This window comes from Rhagoletis pomonella, unplaced genomic scaffold (genome assembly GCF_013731165.1).
Source record: "Rhagoletis pomonella isolate Grant_MI unplaced genomic scaffold, Rhpom_1.0 Rhpom_scaffold_00001, whole genome shotgun sequence".
Taxonomy (NCBI): Eukaryota; Metazoa; Arthropoda; class Insecta; order Diptera; family Tephritidae; genus Rhagoletis; species Rhagoletis pomonella.
The window spans coordinates 5017228-5042100 of NW_023458555.1; the positions used below are offsets into that span (position 1 = coordinate 5017228).

The following is a 24873-nucleotide window of genomic DNA, read 5'->3' on the forward strand; positions in this document are numbered from 1 at the left end:
CAGTACATACCCCAACAATTTGAAGACTCTTTCATAAAAAATTCCACTTCCGCATTAATTGCTGCTCGAATACAACCTATGTATGTATATCTTGCCTTTGGATCTTTTTTTTTTTAATACTCGTTTGAACTCCACCCCCATAACTAGCCAAATTTGCTGCTCCTTCTCCATTAAGCTGGCCATATCAGGATGAATCTCTTCACATCGCTGCATTATGACAAATTTTTGGAAGACTGATTATGGATTGGAACATAGCCAATGAAAGCTTCGCGTGGTACTGGAGTTTGTGAATCCTGTAAGACTGCGACATATCGTCGGTGATACTGCAAAACGGTCTATGTATATTATTACTCTCTCTCTTACTTGCAGCGGAATGCTTCTGCAAATGGTTACACCCTAAAAAACTAATGTCCAAACTGTCTATCTTTGGCTGATGAAGATGAACGATTGCCAGAAGCGATCAGATACAGATAACAGATCAATTAAGCATCACAGGTAATAAGTGACATAGAACGTTTTGCAGTGTCACCGACGATATGTACATATCGTACACATAGTGAAAAATGTTCCTGTGCCTGAAACATTCCCTGTTTTGTCTCCAAGAAGACTAAAAAATTCAGCTTTGCTCAGTACATTTCTGAAGGATGTCGTTTTGAATGGCCGGACTTAAATATGTAGGTGGTAGTAGAAATATGTGGTTTAGAAAACAGTTTTGACCATAGAGTGTGTTTAGAGTGAAAAGTTGCTAAGTCCACTTTTTTTGAAAACTCAGACTAGAGAAATTTAAAATGCATTGTTTCGAAAAAGATAAAGGTGCTTATTTTATTCATTCTTGTTTATATTCAATGAAAGGAAAATTTGCCAAGTCGAAAAGAAGAACCAAAAATCCGTTAAGGCCAAAATAATACGAAATCTTTTAATATAGATCGAATCCCTAATTTGTTTCCTCTTCTGTAAAGTTTTTTAAAAGGGTCTTAGCAGCTTTTCACTCTATGCTAGCGATATACATTTGTATATACTCGTAATTGTGAAAATTTACATTTCTCCCAACCGATCATAAAATAAATTATTGAGTTCAAAGCGAATTCATACGATGTGGTAGCAGTATTAAAGCCCGTTTATACAAGACTTAAGACTCAGTTATGCATACTTGGCATTACATGAGAGTTGTCACATAAGGAATATTTTACCCAAAGCATTACATGTATGGAAGTCTGTTGATTTTTGATTTCTACTTAAAAATGGCATTTTACGCAGTGCAGTGCAAAGTATGCATAACTGAGCCTTTATACTTGACTTAACTTACATAGAAACTTAGAAACGATTACTCTTCGTGTCATCTATTAATTTTTTTCTTTTTTTTTTTGATTCTCAGCACTTGTATATCTACAGATGCGTGCAACTAATTAGCAACGAAATTCAAAACGATATTGCTTGCAAATTATGTTTATTTATTTATTTTTAATAATTTTCATTTAAAATATAATTCAATCTATATCAGAAACCACAATAACAAAAGTTGCAAAGCTTGCACAAATTGCAAAAAAATTAATCAAACTTCAAAAAATTGTCATCAAAATTTCAAAATTTTTAATTAGAATATTTAGAAAATTTTCGGGTATGCAGTTTTGTAGCCCATTCAATTTTAGTATAACAAAATGCAAGTTTCAAGTCGCTAAAAATTACCGTTGATTTTTTAGATTTTTTTTTGTCGGGGGTGTGCGGATTTTTTTCCATGTAAAAAAGTATTTTGATCATGTGTTAGGTCAGGGGTTAAATTCTCTAGCTAAATTTTCTGAATGTCTACAGGGTCACCGAATTTCGTAATTTCAACGATGGTTTCACGGTGTAAATGGTAAGCTTAAAGATCTACCTTAGTTCCCCGCGTATTACCTTTGAAACCAACGAGTACCACAGTTTGTGAAACACTGATCTAAAAAAAAAAAATATTTAATGTTTCCATTCCCCATTGCTCAACTCACTTAAGGTCGGGTTTGCTTTCTTAACGAAGAGAGAATGTGGGAAGGCACCCATCAATTTAGTGAGCAGAAGTGAGCTGCTTAGATTGTTGTTTAAATCAATGCTGCGAATTTCTCCAGGTAGGTTGCAGTTCAATTCGCTACTTGCTAAAGAGCTTTTTGTAGCAAAAACTGGTTTTGCCTCCCTGCGGTAGAATTATAATAATTTGCATATTTTTAATTTTGTATTTACTATAGTTTTTTTTTTTTTTTATTTCGTAATGTTATATTTATGTACGTGTTTGTAAACTTAGAATTCAACATAATGAGTTAAGTTTATCTATATGTATATGTAATATAATTCTATAGTAATCACGAATCATTAATTTTTTATATCTGTTTATTACATTTTTCTTTACATTTTCTTTAATTAACGTTTCGTCTCTTTAAATAAATATAATTTATACTTGCGTTTATATATATATATAAAACGAGCGACTATGTTCGAAATGTTCGTAATGTATGTAAAAGTGAATAATAATGAATTTAGTCATCCGTATAAATAGTAAATAGAAATTTAATTTATAATTTAATATTGCAACGTTTTACATAAGCAATGGGTGAAATCTTAATTTTCGTTTTTCGTCGAATACGTAATATATTTTTATTTTTGTTGTATAATTATATTAAATTTGTGTTGTCAGTTACAGTAGGAAAAAGGTATGACCTACTGGTGCAAGACTAAACTATATGTAAATGGTCAAATTTTAGAGTAAAAAAATCCAAATAATTTTACCGCGACTATTTCCGTTCATAAGAACTATTTAAAACAAATTCGAACTAGTTTAACTTTTTAGTTAAGCTATTCATATTTCTATTCCAGATGAAGCTTTATAAAACGCTTTGATGGAGGAAAATTTGCATTTTAACATTCAAGCTAAATAAGACTCGGTTACAAAAAGTTGCATTCGAAAATTAAATATTTTAAATTCTGGTTTTTCCGCTTCACTTTTCAAACGGCAGAGTTTCCGTTGAACAAAATCATCTTGAATACGCCTACAATTAATGTATAATTGGTTTGGTGTGGCACATACCACATGCATATGTACATACATACAACAAAATAATAATAAATGGATTTGAACACGTTTCTTAGAAGAAGATCTTAGAAGAGAAACGTGCACATATGATATAAATCTGAACATTGAATGGGTCAAAAGTAATACGTTATACATATGTACATTAACATAAAACATACAAAATAGATTTATCAAAGTTATTTTGCCTTGTGCTATATGGTCGGCATGCATGCCATTTATTTTTAAATAAATCAGAGATCGCCAATAACAGTTAACACTTTTATGGGTCGATTACGCATGGCAACCGAACTTCAGTTGTGTTTCTGCAGCTCAAGTCTTGGTTACTATGTATGTGTAGTTGCTATTCATAATATACATACATACTTTTTCATTTCATAGGCGTTGCCCATCGGCAACCCAATTGAGGTTGCATTGCTGTCCATAATCAAATTCAGGATTCAAATTCTTTAACGTGAAAGTAGGCGTACATTTTGAATAGTGTGTTGGAAGGTATGAGTATAGAGTTCTCTATAAATCGACTAGACTCACAACCTTTGCTATATAAAAAATAGAATTTTGAAATTTGTAGACTTTATTACTTGTTTTAGGAACGATAAAAGTGCACAGAATACTATTGCATTTATGTGTTTCTTCGCATGACCACAGACCATAGTTGTTATGCATTTTATAATAAAAAGAAAAAACTTAGTCAACTTTATGTCGAAAAATTTGTGTCATAAGAAAACGTTATGTGGAAATAAACTAGCATTTTGACAGAGAAATTGTAAACTCGGGTTGTGCTATGCACAGTATTTATGCGCAGCACACCTTCCCGCGTACATTTTTTTAAAACGAAAATTTTTAGTGCCCAACTTTGCATTTTAAGTTTTTTCATTTAATGCCCAGTGGTTCTCCACTTTGGCTTTAAGCCAAGAAACCGATTAGTTTTTGATTTTTAAAAAAAGGAATACGAAAAAAATCTTCATTTTTATAAAACAAAACAACCGGAAATGTTTGCAAAGCAAAGAAATAATAAGGTTCCGTAAAATAAAACACGAGTAAATCCGGAAAGGTCCCGAAAAACGCCGAGAGTTTCGGAAAAATAAATACGAAGCATTTCGAAAAATCCTAAAAAAAATAAAATGGGAGGAGTCCCAAAATAGCCCCAAAAAATCCCTAACAGTCTTGAAATTTGTATGAAGAAACCCGAAATCATATGAAATGTTCGGAAAAAACTCCAGAAAGTCTAAAAAAAATACCTTAAATAAACACTGAACTGTGCCGAAAAAACCTAGAAAACATCGAAAAGTCTCAAAAACCCCGAATAAACCGGAGTATTTCATTTTATTATCAATGCCTAAGGAATAATAGCAAGCATAATTGGTATTTTTTGCTCAAGATAAATAAAGTTATATGATATCATTATCTATGTACAATATTCGCGGCGTCTTCGAAAAAAATTTGTGCAAAATTTTCACTTTTTTCTCTAAATCTAAAAATCTCCTTTATTTACAGCCACTAAATAGAAAGAATACACATTGTAACAAATCATTAAATCTAACTACGCGTTTTTTACTTCTATTTTCTTTAATACTATACACGCCAACATAATCACGAATATGTACATATAACCGAAACTAAGCAGACGACCATTTTGCACAACCAAATTTTTTTTCTTAGCAAATAACTACTTCCCAAAAGCAATTAACTTTTCAATGCACATCCGACGAAAAATATAATTTTGCTCTAAAAATGTATCCGCGACCGATTGTAAAATAATAGACGAATGCATATCGCACAGTACCATCAAACAAGTGAGGGAAAGACATTTTTCTGGTTAACTGTTAATTGCGATCTCTGAAATAAAGTGCATAGCTACATAGCTGACATTCGTTATGGTCATTTTACGTAGACGTACATACAATAAATTAAATTAAATGTTTACAAATATACTTTTTGCAGCACTAAGCAATGGCAGCATTAGATACTCGTACAAATAAAATTATTTGAATTTCTGACGAATTTTTCTTCAGTTCCTTGCAAATAAATTGAGACGAGTGAGTACAATTGAGTACCGCTAATTGGAGTAAACGTTTTCACTTGATCCATTACAATTTTTTACAATTTGATTTAAATATATATACTTTCTGGAATTTTATTTATAGTTGTATTTTGCCTTGTAGTACATTCAAAATGGCCTTTTCCCTATGTTCACCAAAAAGTAACATCAGATGATCAAATCTTAACCTTGCTTATTCGTGTCGCTAATGTTAACTAACCTATAATTTCTAATTGTACAGATCAAATTATAAAATGTTAATAATATGTAATTATTTAAGAGCTAAATGGTTTGCCTGCCGTTGTATGAAATAAAATAAAAGTACATTGTTCGCCCAAAAAGTTCAGCAGCTGTTGGTGCCCCTATTTACTGCTGAAACTCTGCTGCTGCCTACTACTGCAAAGCTTTTAGCTGTTAACATTGGAAATATTGTCCGCCGTCGTCGTGTGTGTAATAAGCTATAGGCATTGTCTTCAAGACACCATAATCATTAACATTGCTATCGTCATCGTTGTCATTGTCATTGTGTACGTTATTGACATGCTATGCTGTTGCCAATTTCATAAATTTTGCAGGAAAGCCAATAATTTTGTCTCATAATTTTTATTCGATTCCAAATTCCGCAGTGAATGCCTCTCCTCGGGGAATACATGTAGGTTATAAGGTTTGTTTGCGCGATTCAAAGCTGATATCAGTTGAGAGGTGTGATAGAAGTGAACGTTCTCATCGATGAGGCCGTGTATGAGCAAGAGACGGTTTTCTCTGTGAAAAAAAAGACAAAAAATGGGTTAAATTATTTAAGTGGGCGTAAATTTAAGAACCTAATTTTAGTTAAAAAAAATGTTATCATTTCTGTACCCGTTTTCGTGTACATCGGTATTCTATACCAGCGATGGGCACATTTTTGGCTTTCAAAACAGAAGGAGCCAATGAGTGGTCAGTCGTCGGGAGATAGGGCAGTAAAAAATACTTTCAAATCCAAACAAAAAAATCTCTCAAACAACAAAGCTCTTCTCAAACAGTGTTACAAAATAAAAATACACGATTTTCAGCAAAAAGTGCATGTATATACATATATGAATTTACTAAGTCCAAAAAAGGCACCGAAAATCCGAGAAAACCTAAATAATAATAAGAAATATTTTAATAAAGATCGAATTCTTCTTATTCGTTGTTGTTGTTGTTGTTCGTATGATGTTTTGCTTTGCTTAAAACGCAAAAAAATTTGTATTCAAACATTTGGCGAAATACTTGAGAGAAATGGTTATAACTTTTTTCCTCTCTTGTAAAATTACAAAAAAAAAATGGACTATGCAACTTTACACTCTAAGCTAGGGATATGTTAATAAATTCAAATTTAATTAGCCACAACCGGTTTCCCAATTCAATAAATTTCGTAACCCTTATGTTTAGAAATGCATCAAACCAAAGCATCAGACTACTTTATTTCTAGGCTATAGTTGACGGAAATTTCCAATGTGCACAACCACGGTTAAATGCCGAAGTGGAACTATGTTGCGCAAATAAGGCATTTCCATCAACTATAATAAATAAATAAATCAAAGAGACTGATGTTTTATTGATGCATTTCTGAACACAGCCAACGTTTTCCCGCACTTTAAGTTTCAACGACAAAAAACACTTAGCAAAAGTGTAAACGCCAAATAATAGTTGCGTTCGACAAGTCAAAAATGTGTAATAGTTTTTCCAGATTTTTACTGAATGGCGTTCGATAACGACAAAAAATTATCCAACACACAAAAATTGAGAGAGCAAGCGTTCATTTTGTACTGGCATAATTTTAGTCAGCAAAAATTATCCATCACGAAAACATATGGTTGCAATTTTTGTAAACAAACGAATTTTTCGAGTTTTGATATTTATATGCTTTTTGGCTGCCTGCTATGTGACTTTATGATAGTGCCAACTAGTTTTTACTTCTAGAAATGTTCCTGGCGAACATTGAACGTTCACTTTCCTTTTTTTTCTTACATGGAGGCAAAATGAATTTCAGTTTGTTTACAAATAAAATATAAACAAAGTCAGCTGGTGTGTCTTCTTCTTCCGGTTTTTGCAAGTGATGGCTAACTTCCTGTTCGTTTAGTTTTTTTTTGCTTTTTCTTCTCTTTGGGAGAGAATTTTCGCTTACGCTCTTGATTTTGATTGTTGGCTGGTGTTGCCTAATTTTGTTATCGAACGCAACTATTGATTTTACTTTTATCAAAACAGCATGCATATGTGTAATCATGACAGTTGTGATAGAGCATCACTGCTTTACATAGGGACGTGTAGGAATTAAGCCTATGCCCATGACTATCATTGATGTGAATTGGTCATATTCAAGTGCTTTAATGGGACCGTGATTATTACAGCACAGCTTTAGAAATCCGGTAACCGAAAATTGATGTTGAGTGAGCAAACATTCACCACTTATCCCCTTAAGGTCTAAATTAGGCGATCTTTGTGTGGAACAACTACTCAGAGCTTTATGATAAATCGCATAAAACGTGGGGTTGCTTTCTTACTACCGTCAGCACCAGATCGTCAGCGTAGGCAATAACTTGGCAGCCTGTACTTTGTAATTGTTACAACAAGGTATTCCAACGCTAAATTCCATAAGCGTGTGGGTAGGACACATGTGACGTATCTGGTTGCAGACAACTCCCCCAAAAATTTGATTGTTAAGCAATTTTAAAGAAGAGATGTGGCAGCACCCACTTCTTTTTAAAAATGTGTATTTCAGCACCTCAATCTCAAACTTGATAGACTCATTGCCTTTTATCTCACTGAGCAATACGTTGAAATAAAGGTCGCTTTTCCAAAACTTACTCTTCGGGAAATGCATGTATATAATTAAGCACAGAGCCCGCCGTATATCCGCGTTTATTATTATGGGGTAAATCCATATAGCGTTCCGTGTAGCCCGTGTCATAATACTCCCAATTGGTAACTGGCGCCCCGGCAATGGCAATTTTAAAAACGTCCGGATACTGCACTAGTCCCATTAAACTGAGATAACCACCTGAAAACATTAGTGATAGTAAAACAACGGTAATTATTTTATGTTCAGTACCTACCATAAGACCAACCGTGTATAGCCACACGACTCATATCGATGTAACCTAGCTGATCTGCCAATATACGCAGCGCTGCAACTTGGTCGTGCAGCTCCACTTGACCCATGCGACAGCGTATGTGAGTTTCGAATTTCAATCCGCGATGTCGTGAGCCGCGCGAATCGATGCATATCACACAATAGCCTTGTGCAGCCAGCATGTGCATACGTAACTGATGCTTACCCTGCAAAGATGTATATTAATTACTAAACCATACAATGCCTATTATCAGCCGGTTGACCAACTTTAAATGTGTTATTGACTGTCTGCACCTCAGGACCACCGTACACATTTAGCACTGTTGGGTATTTTATTCCAAGATGGAAATTATGGGGTTTGAACACCATAGCGTATACGATTTCACCCGACGGTAATTGTGGCCGGAATACTTGCGGGCAATATTGTGGTTCTGGCTTGCCACCTTCGTGTAGGTAGCCCATCATTGACAATTGTATGCCGTTGACACCACCATTCTGGCAAGTTTGTGTGACACGCATCACTTTGCATGAAGGCAGGCGTTGTATGTTACAATAAACTTGCAACATTAATTGACAGGACTGCAAGAAAAACCTAGAATTAATAAATATTCTTGCTACCCGGTCCACCGCCGAAACCCTATTCTTACCTCATTAAACTCCACCTGATATGAGTAGCCGGGTTCAGTGAGCAAGCGTATGTGTTCAGGCCTCTGCAAACTCACCACGTACAAGTGTTTTTCCAGTGGCGTATCTCGCAAACCTATGAAATATACTAGCTGTTGCGCTTTGTCCACCCAAATGTTTCGATGCAGAACCTCCCATTCGCCAGAGGTGAGTGCAACCTAAGAAGTTTATACATACATACATACATGTGTTTAAAATAATATTTTCAATTATGTTTGCAACATATATATGGTGATATACTTTATTTATTATTCTAGGATGCAGGGTGACACTATCGATAAAATCCGTATGCATATCCATGTTCGCAGAGGCAGCCGAAGATGTTGAGTTTGTGCGACTACTCATTTCGAAATTGTTCGCGGTATCCTTGAAGCCATTCAGTGTTTCTGTGCCCAGACTGGAAGTGACCAGATATAGATGTCTGAAGCCAGTCTCTTCAGATGCCCACAAGAAGGTCACTGTTGTATCGGTTATTTCCAAAAAATATAGTAAATCATGCACGTTGATCCAAGAGTCTGATGTTTGTGAGTAAATCACCTGTAAAGTGGTAGTTAACTTACAATTACCACAAAATAATAGAATTAATTTATAAAATACCTGTAGCGGTGATACAGCTCGGCAGTATGGACTCTTCCAGCTGTGGTCGGCTGACCCGGAGGGGGAAGATGCCGAGCTGGTATAGGTTTCGCAGAAATTATCTAACGGTATAAGCACCAAATCTAAGCGTTGTTGCTTGCGGTTCATGCCCTGCATCCAAACACTGAAAACGTAGTGTTCAGAAGATTTATGGGTGTACAAAAATAAACAAGTAGGGCTATTAAAAGTCACTCACTAATTAGAATCGGGCGTCCATCCAACGCGTACGATATATTCCAGCCATGGAAACACCAACGAAAGTGTATACGGCAAATCTTTTATGCAAACATCGCTTATTTGCAGCGACTCGTTTAGAACGAATTGCACCAGTTTCAACTTTGACTTTGCGTTTGCTGTACCGGCGCGTGGAAAACGATATTCTTCCATTTCTCCCGGCATTGCCTGTGAGGATGGAAATGTATACATGCAAACATCGGACTCATCCACTTCCTCATAAACAATACGATAAACACCATCTAAGAACAGTCATAAGCATATACAAAATAATTAATTTGTTCTTGCGGAAACTCTTTTCTTTTCAATTTTTTTACCATCGGATTGCGGCTGCCACCAGTATCCCTGAAAGCGACTGAACTCCTCCAGCATTATGTATGATGGCACACCAGCACTGAGCGGATCATCGGCAATTGAGCGGCGGCCATCGTGCGCGAATGTCAAACGCTCTTCATGTCCGCTAACTGTATGCGTCACCCAAATATCGCTGCCACTAATGTACGCAATTAGATCGGAGTTTTGTGGGCATATTTGCGGATCCAGGGCAGCCCATTGGGGGCATGTGCGCAATTGTGTGGGAAAAAGTGGCCAGTTCTGCGAAGTTGATGAAAAAAGCGTCTTAGTTAAAAAAATATTCGAGGTGAAATTTAGGAATGACAACAAATGAAAAAATAATTGTATGCATTAGCAAAAAACGCACTACTTCAAGAAGTGCAAAAAATTAGCAGGTTTTTATTTTCTCTTTCGCACGTTAATACCCCGTACTATAATAAAATAATAAAAAATGAAATATTTTTAAATTAAAATTTCGCATTTATTGAAATTTCTATTAAAAGAAATTGTTTTTCTGGAATAACGTAGAAAGACCCTGTGCTTAACTCACTACTATATATGTATGTACATTAGACCACATTAAAAAAAAAAATCCTGCAATGCGACCGGAATAAGACTCAAATTTTAGCATTTGGTATAGTAATGATCTTCCATGAATCTTACCTCTCCAGGACAACTCTAAGAGGTCACGCGTCGAGCCGAGGAATTACGTATTATGCATTCTCAGATTCCTTAAATTCCAAGGAAAATTTTGGTATATACTAGATTTGACCCAAATAGGACAAAGGATTAAAAAAGGATAATTTAGGAGCATGGCCAAGGTCTGATTAAAATTCTTAGTATAAAATTTGTTGACTTTAGTGGCTTCCTGGCGGCATATAATTTCTTTTTATTGGGAAATTTCAGTTTAGTTTTTTTTGGTGGATAAATTAACTTTACAAAAATACCAAACACGTTCACATTGCATACAACAAATTTTTCGAATTTTGCCCACTTAGGCGACACTGTGCGCCAGAGCATATGTTTACTAATACCTTGAAATCGCTACTACCAAAGGTTTTAATTTCTTCACCGAATAAGGGGCCATTTAGCTGCTATGCAAATATAGAAAAACCCTTTTACAATTTTGTCTTTTTTATTTATTTTTAAACATTTTGGCATATAATTGTCACTTAACGCCAGTTGGCAAGTACACATATGCATTGGAGATGCCGTTTTTAAATCGATTAAATCGAAGTTCGATTAATCGAGCTCTTCCAATTCGATTTTTTGTCGATTTAGTTCCGATTCGATCCGTGAATCGATTCAAAAAAATTCAGGAATTGACATTCGAAGTTTTCTCAATTGATGTATATTGATCTACGGTTTACCTCAGAAAATCTATAAAATTTTAAAGCAATTTTAATTGGAGGCAGGTACAAAAAAATAATGGGACCTGACACCTCTCACCTTTCTAACTTCAGAGAGCAAAGACCAACGAATTCAATCTGCCCCCTCTTTCTTCTCCGACTAAAAGGTTCCTCAGGAAAGTCTCTTACTACATTATTACTACAACAAAAACTCTAAAAATCGGAATTCCTAACTTTATGGAAATTATCATAAAAATTTTGCACTCCTTAATCCCTTTAGAAAAAGTTTGAGTACGTATGCAGTTTATCAGCAAATCTTTTCTTAAAAGGGTAAATATAGTTTGCGAAAACAAAAAAAAAAAAACTAAAAAGCCTTCGTATTGCAAAAAACTCTACATACATATATACGTAAGCTCCTTTGTATTATACCCTTTTTAAAATAGTGGTTAATTTCGAAGTAAAAAATACTTTTTTCTCATTTGTGATCAAAAAATAAAAATAAACAAATAAAAAAATAGTTTAGCGTTTGCTTTAGTACGGTTAATGATGAATTTTCATTAAGCATTAAATGACGAAAATTTTAATGACATAATGCGATTCATGAAATATCGCAAAGTGGCATTTTTGGTGGAATGGCAACTTTGCGAACAAAATTGTATGAACTCCGAATTGCAAATGTAAATTTTTAGTGAAAAAGAAGCGTTTTTACCATTACCATTTGGTTTTTCAAAGTATTTACGAATTGTTAGCTACTTGATAGCTTTTGAATAAATCTGGATATTAAACAGTTATGAAAAATGCATGCATACTTTAAAAATTACAATAATAGTTTTGTTCCTTTGTAAAAAGTATGTTATTTGGCCAAATATGTAAATCGATTTTGGGAGGTTAATTTTTTTATTTGCCGACATCTTCCAGCATCGATTCTTTTTATTTCGATCTGGCATCTCAAATACACATACATATGTACGATCAGCGTCAAGAATTCAACATTTCTTGCATTTCACCCCGAACTCTGTATGATTTTAAAAAAATGTATTCATAGGATTTTTGCCGTTGAATGAACTATATTTTTATAAAAAAATAAGAAAAACTATGGGAAATATAAATATGTATAGCATTCGTACATTTATTTAACCAAACCGCAAATAAGTTAAACCAAAACACACATTAAAATCAAAAGTGCGTAAGGCGGCCGCTATGGCTAAGGTTAGAGATGCATACTACCACTCAGTAGTCCGTAGGGTATGCGTTCGATCCCTGATCCGGGCAGCATCTAAATTAAAAACAGTAGGGTCTGTTCAGGATGTTGTAGAAATTTATTTATTTTTGTAAACGCCAATCGGCTTTATGCAAATGGTCTTCGATTTACAGTTGAAATTGCATTTGCAAAATTTATGCTTGCTGCCATGGCAACCGTGTGCATTTTATTGTTGTGAATTTATAAATGCAAGGAATATGCAAATGCAAGATCGATCCTGAACAGACCTAGTGTTTTCTTACAGCGGCCGCCCCTCAGCAGGCATGGACAAACCTCCCAGTATATTTCTGACCATGAAAAAGCTTTTTTCACAAAATCCATTTACCCTCGCAGGCGGCTTAAAATTGTAGTTCCCTAAATTTTGTGTAACAATACTAAGACGCCCATCACAAATTGGCGGATAAGCTCGGCGCCGTCTCTCAAACAACATCAGCCCAAGTATAGAAACCCCGAAGTTTTCAATGTTTCAAAAATATAAGAACAACTCCTCTGTAGATAGTGAAGTGATTATTTTTATATTTAACACCACAGACATAGTTTATTTAATGGAGTTATACGTTGCTCTATACAAAATTTTTATAAGAAGTTTAGCGATTTCTGACGAAATTTAAAGCTAGTACAATATTTTATTCCTAGCAATCCCGCTTTAACTACTATGTACCAATGCGTGACAATTTAAACGACTTTCAGAACGTTTATTTATTACATATGTATGTATATGTAAATGAAAGTTGCAAATCACAGAAAACTTAGCCCATGATCTATCTAGCACGTTTTCCGATTGTCAGCAATACACTTAAAACTGTAAACTGTAAGGTATGTACATATGTACATACATACATATATGCTAAATAGACGTTTGTTTATAAGCACAGTTTCAGTTCTTTTGTACTAACAAGCACGCATATGTACATACATATGTAAATATATATACACATGCATAAAAATAGATTAAGTCATTTGTTTATAATTAAAAACTTTGAATGACTAATTAATAGAATTTATTGAATGGGGAGAATGGCTGATGTTTGCCCTGCTCATAAAAAAAAGCAATTATATATTATTAACAAACTGATTAGAAAAATATGTACATAGCTACTATGTATTGCCGACAGCCGGAGTGTTTATATGGACTATTTCGATGTACAATAACTTAACGAATCAGCAAAAACAAAATGAACAAGTATTTTTTAAGCAAAAAACGCGACCCACGTCAATTCTCATATAGAAATTTATGATTACCGTTAATTTTTTCATGATCCAATGATCGGATCTAATGGGACCACCTGTGATACACTACCTTTCCGATAGAAAAAGAATTATAGAAAACGGTTGACGTGGTCCAAAGTTATGCGGTAACATGCCCTTGTGGTCAGCTTAAGTCAAATGATATGTTGACAAGTTTTTGCTATTTTTCTGTTGTTTATTTAATGTTTATATTTTTTTTTATAAAAGTCTAGTACTGTACCTAACCAGCGCCAAATAAATGCACATTTCAAACTTCGTACAAAAATTATGAAAATTCAACAAACTTTTTTAATAGTTACACCCAAGAATTTTAAACTTTTTATTCAAAATTTTTAGAAAAATTGTTGAAAAATGTTGTGCATTTTCTCCCATACAAACGAAATTGTCGAGCAAATTTTATATATAAAACAGGTTAAATAAACAAAAGAAAAATAGCCAAAACTTGTCAAAATGTCACTTGACTTAATCAGCTGACCACAAGTGCACATAAAAAAAAATATTCGGACGAATTGATAACCTTCTCCTTTTTTTAAGTCGGTTAAAAATCATCAATTTTTAAATTTACATAGATTTTCAGGAAATGCATTCAGAGCAGTCTCCGTAGCCAGCGATTAAACGGGATATTGCCGTTGTTCTGGGTATGCAGTTACAGTTGCTCGGCTATACTCAATCCTAACTCTTGCAACCTTGTTCGCGCACTCTGGGCAACGTGAGCAACCCATGTTCGGGATGCGGTAACCAATCCGAGTGGAGCGGTTTGGGGCACTGCAGAAAGAGAGGGAGCTTCGGTGGGCCACTACAACTTATACGGTTTAAGGGATGACTAAAGTCTGCAGCGTCTGTTCACCAGTAGGCAAGCGGGCATTGGTTGTGCGCTGGGTTAGGGACCGTCACGTACAAAACCCTTGCAGGGAATAATCAAAATAGAGCCACGGATGAGACCCCTCTTTTGATAACCACCGCTGCAAACATTTTAAGTACTACGATTTGAGGGCATTCACCTGGAATGTCCGGACCCTTAATGGGGAAGATGCCTCTGCCCGACTGGTAGATGTCTTCGTAAGGACAAAATCTGACATCACCGCCATCCAAGAAATGTGTTGGACAGGGCAAGTAATTAAATATCTGGAGCCTTGCGACGTCTACTACAGCTGTCATGTAAAGGAGCGCAAATTCGGTGTTGGATTTATGGTGGGAGACGGACTCCATCGCCAAGTGCTGCCATTTACCCCGATGGACGAACGTGTCGCCACAATCCGCATCAAGATCTTCTTCAAAATCTCGACCATTTGCGTCCACGCCCCGATGGAAGAGAAGGACGAGGCATCCAAAGATGTCTCTACAAGAAAGGCGACCCCGCTATTCGCGCCAACTACGGCGGGATGAGCCTTCTTAGCATAGTTTACAAGGTCTTATCGAGCGTATTGTGTGAAAGACTGATTGGGATTTATCATTGCGGCTTTAGTCCGGGAAAGTCCACCATAGACCAGGTATTCACAATACGCCAAATCTTGGAAAAGACCTACGAGAAAGGAATCGACACTAAACATCTATTTGTCGACTTCAAAGAGCTGCAGATCTGAATAGCTCAGGAACAATTTACTACAAGAGCAATTGCGGCGTATGCCGACGAGATTGGACGAGCAACTCTAACCATACAAAGCAGCACTCCCAAGGCACACAAATATACTACAGTTCAATTGGAATGGACTTCAGAGCAAGATTGAGGAGTCGGCAACTCAACATAGTTGAGCTTCGCCGGATACAATGTACCCCGTCGAGATCGCGAGCGAGATAATGGTGGCGTTCATCACACACCACACCGTGCAGCATCGTCTTATCGAAGACATCGACCGCAGGGATGCCATCCTGGAATGTAAGAGTATTTCTGGTGTGATAAACAGCATAACGTGACGACTTATTCTGACTTTGCTCCCGAGGAAAGCCGAACCTAGGCCAACTTTAGCAAAGCTGATTGGAACGGCTATGCAGAGGTTCCTGAAAGCACTGTCGCTGCCCTTCTCACACCAACCGTCGTTCAATGGCGTAAATTCCGCAGGGTGACAGCCACCTTCATTCCAGCTGGATGCTTTTCTGAGACCCGTCTGAACTTTCCAGCCGAAGCGGCTGTTTTAACCGATGAGTGAGGAACCTTCACCAGGCCGATCCCGGAGATTCCCGTATCAGGGATCTCAACACGTAGATTCGACAACTTGTGAACGTACATAAGCGGAAGAAGTGCGGGGAGCATCTGAGCACTTGTAACTTCACCTCTGATGTGAGTAGGCTTTGGTCAACCGTAAGGTCGACGAAGAGCGACGACAGTGTGGAAATCTCTTTCGGTGGCCGCGCTTCGTCGAACCCGGAGCGATGCGCGAACTTTTTTAGCCAAAAGTTCATGCTGCATCCTCTGGTCAACAAAGCCAAACGGCGAATGACCTGAAGGCTACACAAACTAGCAACACCCAGTGCGCCGCAAGCGGTGAGGTTCAGGTAGCCATCGGTAAGGCGAAAGCCTCCAAAGCCTTTGGACCCGACGAAGTATGCATGCTGCTGCTGAAAAAATTTTGCAGCACGAGTAGATTACCTCAGCAAGGTTCCTAATTTATCTTTGGTCACTCTCATTGTTCCAGATATCTGCAAAACGGGGAGAATAGTCCCACTGCATACACAGGGGAAGCCGTCCAACAAAGGAGAATCTTATCGCCCGATAACGAAGAGACTTGAGGCCGTGAAACCCCCGCACAATTCGTACCACCTGACCCCAGCGCGATATCAGGATGGATTCCTAGTACTAGTATCCTTGGATTTGCCAAAGGCGATTGATACCAGCCACTCCATGCTACTAGAACACATTGAGGCTTCCTCTATCACACGGGGACTCAGCGAATTATCCATTATCCGAGTAATCGACATTCGTTAGAAATTTTCAGCGACAAAACCAGCAAATCGAGGAAAATTCAATAAGGGGACGACGATGCTCAAATACACCTCAACAAGGAGCATAACACAATGCTCTGTAAGCACTTCCTTGTGACACCTGCTGCAGCAGAGCCCTTGCCAACGCACGTCAGGGGGCATCTATAAGAACTAATGGACGATGTCCAGTGCTTCATAAAACAGCCTCTGGACCTGTGAATGCCGTTTTGGGTACACAATTACCCGACGTCGACGGGACAGAGCTTTGTCTACCCCGGGAGACGCGCACCACAATAGCCCAACTTCGCTCTAGCTACTGTAGCAGGTTAAACTTTTACCTGAGCAGAGTGAGCGCAGATGAACCCAACGAGGGTCCGGCAAGCGCAGTGTCATAGCTTATCACATGACCTAGTTTAAACCCTAAAACTCGAGTGATTAAGTTGAAGAGTGAATGAGCGTAACCTCTGGGCACAGCTCTACGAAATATGTTTGTGCAGCGATGTGGAAGACGAGGAACAGGTAATGTATGTGTACCCACGTTTTGAAAAAAATAGATTCAGTACCATTGATGACGCACTGCGACCAGACAAAGCAGTTGACATCATGTTGAGCTCAAAAAATGATTGATTGTAGAGAAACTCCAGAATCCACCCCCTCGTCTGCGCCTTTTGCTAAATGTGTCTTAGCATCTGTCAAATTTCTGTTTTAAGTTTATTCCGTTTTCTCATCATGTCTTAACATTTCATTTTCATCGATTTTTAAAAATGGTTAAATAAACCACATGCGTATTGTTATTGGAAGTCTCCTGAAGAGAGCCAGAGTTCTCTGATCGAAAAATATTGAGTTTCAAGAATTCCATGCCATTTCTACGAAAAGTTGTTGGAAAACTTTGAGCGCTTTGAGTGACCTCTAAATATTTTTTGATTTCAATATAAAAAATAGGGGTATATTTTTTCGATATAGAACAATGCTAGGGGTGAGAGCGTTAAAATACCGACTTAACTTATTTTGGACCACCTTAATGTAAATACATATGTATGTATACAAATTCATTAGCAAATAAAAAAGTTAATACTCTTTTTACAACTGCGCTGTGTATAAAAACTATTGTTTGCTTTCCTCGTTAATTTTAGAATTCACTGTGTTATCAGTCTTTTAAGCCAGCTTTAAAAAGTGTATAATTTTTGAGATATTAGCTGACTTTGAATAAAAAAGTGTGAACCGAAAGCCTCAGATACGATTGTTGCCCTTGGTAGTTATGTCTGATTTTTTACTTTTACTCATGACCTTTAATTAGGAGGGTTGCCATTTGTTCGAACAATCAAATTGGAATTAGTTCATCAGTTTACTAAAATACATGTGAGTAAAAATTTGTGAAGTGGGCCACCATTTTTTCGAAGGTCGAACTTTTTTATGCAATTATCTGTTTATGCTTCACAACGACAAAAGAAAAATACAAGTTTCACAATTTTTCGAAATTGGAATTATTTTGGAAATTATAGCTATTAACATTTTTCGAAATTGTTTAGATTTTATTTGTTTTCTCGCGATTGGTAATGCCGATTCTGCTCATATTTTAAACATTTGAGAATGATGGTTCTTTCTTAACATTTTTAATTTTTATTTGACCGTACATTTTTTTTATAATAGTTACTAAAATGTTTAATTATGACTGACATCTCAATGGCTTTAAAATCGCGTTTTGGGCTAATATTGTTGTACGTTCTATTATTAATTATTTCTAATTTAGCGCGCTTACGATACTGATTTCATCGTTTTCCATACAAAATACATTGGGCGTCAAAAGAAAAGTGTGAAATTTTGTTTTCTGCAAATAATTACTAATAGAACGTACAACAATATAAGCCGAAAACGCAGTTTTGAAGCCATTGGGGTGTCAGTAATATTTCAAAAAAATTTAATAACTTTTATAAAAAAAAAAATTATGGCCAAATAAAAAATAAGAATGGGAAGAAAACACCATCATTCTCAACTGTTTAAAATATGAGCAGAAGACCATTAAAATGTAAATGATTTCGAAAAATGTTAATGGCTATAACTTCCAAAATCATTCGAATTTCGAAAAATTTTGAAACTTGTATTTTTTTCTTTTGTGTTGTGAAGCATAAACAGATAATTGCACAAAAAAAGCCTCCTATTTAAAGGTCATGAGTAAATCCCTTTCAAATCCATTTTGATTTATACCCATTTTTTAATACTTCATCCAACTTGCAGTAATTTGAATGTAACTTTTTAAACACGTGGCAACTCTCTTCAAACATTCGAAATGTTCAAACTAAAGATTTCTCAACATTCATTCGTTTGACAACGGTATATTTATATATACTTTTTGAATTAGTTAATTTTGTTAGACTTTTTAAACAGGTGGCAGCCCTTTTCAAAAGTATTTTTAAATTTAATCGTTGTTAACCCTCCTTCGCCGGACACTGCGATACATATTTTAATTAACTGATGAATTAAGTGGAATTTCAAACATGTGGCAACCCCGCTTAATACAGTTCAGAAATACAAATTTTTAATAATTCATTTAACTTATAAAATAATTTGAATCTAACTTTTTAAACAGGTGGCAACCCTCTTCCAACACCTCAAAAATATTCTTAACGTTGAAACCAAAGATTTCTTTACATTCCTTCGTTGGGCGTGCATATTTTGAAATTTCGTATAACTTGTGTATAAGTAAACTACACACTCGAAATTTCAGCAGGTGGCAACCCTCTTTAAAATATTTTCAAAATATTTACTAAGTACTTTCTGAAACCCATTTCGTTTTGCACCCATATGGTGATACATATTTCTCTTACCTAATATGATTTTTTAAACAGGTGGCCACCCTCCTATAGTTCAGCTAAGAAACAAAGCTTTTCAAAACCATTTCGATTGATGTCCAGTTTGTAATAATTTATATTTTTTTAATAATTTTAATATAACTTTTTAAAAGGTGGCAACTCTTTTCAAAAAAGAAAACCTTATTGCATTATCTACAGTCAAAGACTTTTAGTTTCACGCCTAATTTCGGACAATCGGACGAATGGTGCGGATATGATGGCATTGATTATTAAATTATTTGAATTTAATTGTTCAACAGGTGGCAACTCTTCTCGAAAAACTAAAACCACTTTGCACATCTACAGCCCAAGCGCTTTAATTTGACATCTAAGGTTTGAAAATCGGGCGAACGGCAAAGATGTTTTATTCTGGACAAAAAAATCCCTTCGCGTATTATATATATATGTACATACTAGTGAGCCCGCATGGCGTTAAACCGCCAGCATTAAATTTAGCTTCTAAAACAGGTGGCAACCCTACTCAGAAACCTAAAAAAAAAAGATTCCAAATGTTTCATCTAAATCCGTCCAGCCGTTTCCGAGCGAACGGAGGTCTCGCATGGTGTCGGTAGTTCCTTTCATCAAATTTCAAAAAAAAAGTTCTAACTTCAAAACTTAAAATCTTATTACACATCTCCAAGTCCCGTTTTGTAATTTGATATCTCAGTTTTGAAATTCGAAATAACGGTGCAGATCGGATGACCTCAACAAAAATGGCTTGGCGTATTATATATGGATATGAATTGATGGATATTACTTTTCGAATAGATGACAACCCTAATCAAAAATGTTTTAAATGTAAAGTTATCTTAAAGTTTATGTTGGACACTCATATTTTAACATTTTATTTAACTTCATTATAAGTTAGATTAGATTTTTCAAACAGAGGCAACAATCTTTAACAGTATTTTCAAACTAAAATCTTTTTAAATCTCTTTCGTCTGACATTGTAGTCTATAATTGAATTAACTGATATGAATTAAGTTAGATTTAATTTTTTAAACATCTGGCAACTCTCCAAAATACAATTCAGAAATCATAATTTTCAAATCCATTTCGCTTAATACAAAACTTTTAATAATTCATTATTAAAAAATTTTAATTTAAAATTTTCAACAGGTGTCAACCCTCTTTATAAACCTTATATTCTATATATTCACCCATATTTTAATATTTCATATAACTTGTGTATAAGTTAACTACATTCGACCTCTTCAAGATATTTTCAACTACTATCTCCTTAACCCTGCTTCGTCTGGCAGCCGTAGGGCGATAATTAAAATTGAAATTGTTTTTTAAATAGGTGGAAACCATCATACATTTAGTTGAAAAATAATAGCTTATCAAAACTTTTTCAATTGATAACCATTTTGTAATAATTGATTATTTTAAATAACTTGAACAATTTTTTTTTAAGTTAACTAACATTTTCGAAAAAGTTAAACCTTGTTGGGCATCTACAGGCCAGACCCTTTCATTTGACACCCCATTTTTGAAAATCGGAAGAACAATGCAGATCTAGTAGCATTGATTATTAAAAAATGTTAACTAAATTTTGTAACAGGTGGCAACTCTTTTCGAAAAAGTAAAAGCTTATTGCACATCTTCAGGCCAAGCATATATGTATATAGATAGCCTATAAGGATAGATATGTAGATATTTCACTTACAGTGTATCCTGTGTCAAGGCATTGGTACAGATCACTGAAGCAGGGAAACACTATCTTTCCGCTAGGCTTATGCAATTCAAAAGAAGTAATTCCCCACGTTGACAGTCGTTTACGCTCCTGCAAAAGCTGGAATTCTCTTGACCATGGATTTACTCCGCCACTAGCCGTTCCAGCAGCCACACTCGACATTGGCTGCTGTAATACTGTCTTCCATTGAAGTCTAGAGAAAATCGAAAAACAGTACGCATTTACCCAAATGCATATAAAATATAATCAGCAAATTTGACAAACCTTTTGTTTTGACTATGTGTGGGAAATGAGGCAGCCGATGTTGGTGAAGACGCTTGGGAAGAAGTTGGCGACGGCAAACGGCTGCCCGTAACATCTGCTCCTGCGTCGCTACCTGCAGCCATCCCCATACCACTGTCGCTGGCTGCGCCATTCATCTCAGTGGTCGGCGAATCGTTTTCCGCTACCATGTCTTCATTTCCATTCATGTTGATATCTGCATACAACAATGTTGGCTCCCACGCATTTGGCGGGGTACTAAGAAAGTAGCAGCGGACCCGGCCATCAGATAACGTCCGGAACTGTATATTCGATGGCATCATGCTGGATAAATTTATCAGGTGCTTGCGCATATCGTTAACAATCGCTTTTATCTCCGACCAAGTTTTCTTCGGTGTTGGCGCCGGCACATGACCGTCGTTGTCATCGTCATCATCCTCGCAATCGTCGTCATCATCTAATTCATCCATATGTGGAGGTGTGCCGCTTGTCGGTGAGCTAAGATGATTTGAGAGCGCTGAAGCAGCTGCAACAACGACAGCGGCGGCTTCTGCCGTTGTCGCATGAGCCGCAGCAGCTACTGTTGAGATAGGAGACGTCAAGGAGTTGAAAGCTAAGCCGAGAGAAGAATAGAAGGCATTTGCGGTTGTACCCAGTGAACTGATACTACTGGGTGTGCTTGCAGCGCTCTGAGCTCGATCCCCAGATACACGCGATGTAAAACCATCCAAGAGATTCGCTAATGATGACGTTGAACTAATGCGTTCTGAGGGTGATGATTGTGATGATAACTGTGACAACGGGTTTATCGGTATAACAGCACCAGTGCCTGTCATTATGGCTACACTGGCACTTCCAATAGCTCTATTAGCACCTATGTTTCCAACACTATTGCTGTTGTGATTCGTTAGAATTGCGCTGGTGCCACTGATACTGCTACTCAACGGCGCTACATTGGCTGCAGAAGTAGTTGTTGTGGTCGAAGCTGATTGCAGTCGATTTCGTTGGTGAGTCAAAGATGTGTCCATTTTACGTATAATATGTATAAAGTTCTAAATATACTATGGCTTATTACGGATAGGAAATCTTAGAAAATCTCCAACATTTAAAAATGACATTTACTCCGTATGACGTTATTATTTTATATGGATCTTTTGTTAAACCTCTATGTTATAACTTTTCTCTATGGCAACTTTAGCGTCGTGAGTATTATAAAATTGAGCCACTTGTACTAAATATTTTGTTGATTTTCACAAATCTTAGAGCAATCCCGTTACATTTAATCTTATGTGATTATTTCCACCATGCAGCCAAGTTCGCTTCCTTCTTGGAGAGCTGAAGTCATACTTGTGGTTTATTATACACGAAATTCATAGATTAGTTATTTTATTTTGTGAAAAATTCGCTGGAACTCGTAGTTTGAAATCTTAGTTGTTCTTGCTCTTTCGTCTTTATCTAGACTACTAAATGTAAACAAGCCAATGGACAATGAAAAAATATGTATGATTCAATTAAATGTTGCTATCCACAGTCCAAAACTATTTTATGCTACTCGTAAAACATTTGCTGAATATTGTTCTAAATTAGTAGGTAAGTACACTTCGTCTTCTCAATTTTTGTTATTTTGTAATGGGGCTTCCGAAACACGACCAAAACAGAATCGTTAAAATATAATATTCTTTTTATAGCCTTCGTCAATTTGCTTTGCGATACTGTTTTGAGTAAGCCAGTCTATATAAAATATAAGTACATACATGCAAATAGTAATACATATGTATGTTTATCTTTGACAAAATTGAAGTCTACTTTAACTACTTGGTTAAAATGTTGTATCTTCGCGCAATGTGATTCTGCCTTTACTGTTGCCCACCCTTCTCCAACTACAACAACTTTGCCTAGTCACTTTAGATGAATAGTGCTGCGGAACCTCTTAAACGACACACGATCTATGCATTCTGATGCGTTGTTCCATTGTTGTTATTGCTACTGCTGATATGCGTCCGTCCAGTTAGTCGATTGTTTCACATTGACAGTTGGTCTTGTTTTGGTATTGTGTTGTTTTTGCACATGACAGTTGTTCTGCTATTATTCCAATAAGTGAAAGCTAAAAATCCAGTAAGATTTCAATACGGCCCAACTCCGAAACAGATTCATAGCAGTAAAATAAGAAAATTTTTTTTAAAAACCCTTCGTTAATTTAGATTTTCCACAGGCCAACATTTAAATTGTCTCTATTTTACTCTGCATCATAGCATAATATTAAATTTCTTCCAATGCCAAATCGCATCTATGTACGTTTGTACGAACAAAAAAAGATGTACATATACATACATGTAGATATGTACATAGATAACTAATCCGTCTGATGCTCTTGAACCAATAAATTTTCAACCCACTTTCCGTCGACGCTTTTTGTGCATATTTCACTTTTATGCCACGCACATTTTGTTTACCGAAAATAAAATTATTAATTTTTCTACAGCGGGCCCCAATTTTACAATTGCGTATTTCCAGTTGTTTTTCGTACCAATTGCCAGATTATTTTAACTATCGTTGACATTTGCTGGTTCCCTCTTGTTCTTCATTTTACGGCCGATCACAGAGTTGTTTGAAACAAAGGACCTGTGTCAATCAATAAAGAGCGAAATGCACCACACAAGCGGCTTGACGAACCCAAGGAACAGTTTATACGTAAGCTATTTGCAAATACCTAGCTCACTGTTTATTCGATGGTGAAAATTTCTTTTTAATATTGCCTGATTATAAAAAGGCAATAATATGACCATCGAAAAAGAAAATAAAGTTAAAAATGGCAACGTCTTGATTATGAAAAGGCAATAAGATGACCACCGAAAAAGAAAATAAACCTAAGAATGGCGGCATCTAGCGCTTATTTGCAAATAGTACCACTAATCAATACTTATTTGCGTGATTTCGTTATTTGCAAATAAAAAATTAACTTAGCGTTTATACAGCAAAGTTTACCATTTCGCAAATTGTTATTTGCAAATAATACGTGCGTATAAACGTAGTAAGTGTTGCCGTGGTTTTTACGGAAACGAAGCGCTTGAAAAATCGAAGTGTTTCGAAGACGATCGAAGTGAAATATGTCTAAATTGCTGATGGTGTTACACCATACACTCTATGTTCGAAAATTTTTTTACAAATACGGAAGAAATTCAGCATTTTTTAGAGTGGGCGATTGTTAATAAA

At 36.0% G+C, this 24873-nt stretch overlaps 1 protein-coding gene across 8 annotated transcripts; it reads right to left on the reverse strand.

The window, feature by feature from the left end:
• Nucleotides 1-2631: 2631 nt before the first annotated feature.
• Nucleotides 2632-24314, reverse strand: LOC118736565 (dipeptidyl peptidase 9). 8 transcript variants are annotated; one of them, XM_036466662.1, is made up of 12 exons: nucleotides 24057-24314; nucleotides 21664-22995; nucleotides 21373-21592; nucleotides 10062-10338; nucleotides 9707-9986; nucleotides 9472-9634; nucleotides 9115-9411; nucleotides 8838-9032; nucleotides 8458-8769; nucleotides 8174-8396; nucleotides 7926-8118; nucleotides 2632-5858 (listed from the first exon to the last, which is right to left on the reverse strand). In XM_036466662.1, the coding sequence occupies exons 2-12, from the start codon at nucleotides 22686-22688 to the stop codon at nucleotides 5657-5659; spliced, it is 3387 nt and encodes a 1128-aa protein (XP_036322555.1). In that variant the 5' UTR covers nucleotides 22689-22995; nucleotides 24057-24314; the 3' UTR covers nucleotides 2632-5656. The 8 variants fall into 8 exon arrangements, with proteins under 8 accessions (XP_036322555.1, XP_036322547.1, XP_036322535.1 ...); XM_036466654.1 differs by having other exon boundaries at nucleotides 21664-23006; XM_036466642.1 differs by having other exon boundaries at nucleotides 21664-23123.
• Between the last annotated feature and the right edge of the window lie 559 nt (nucleotides 24315-24873).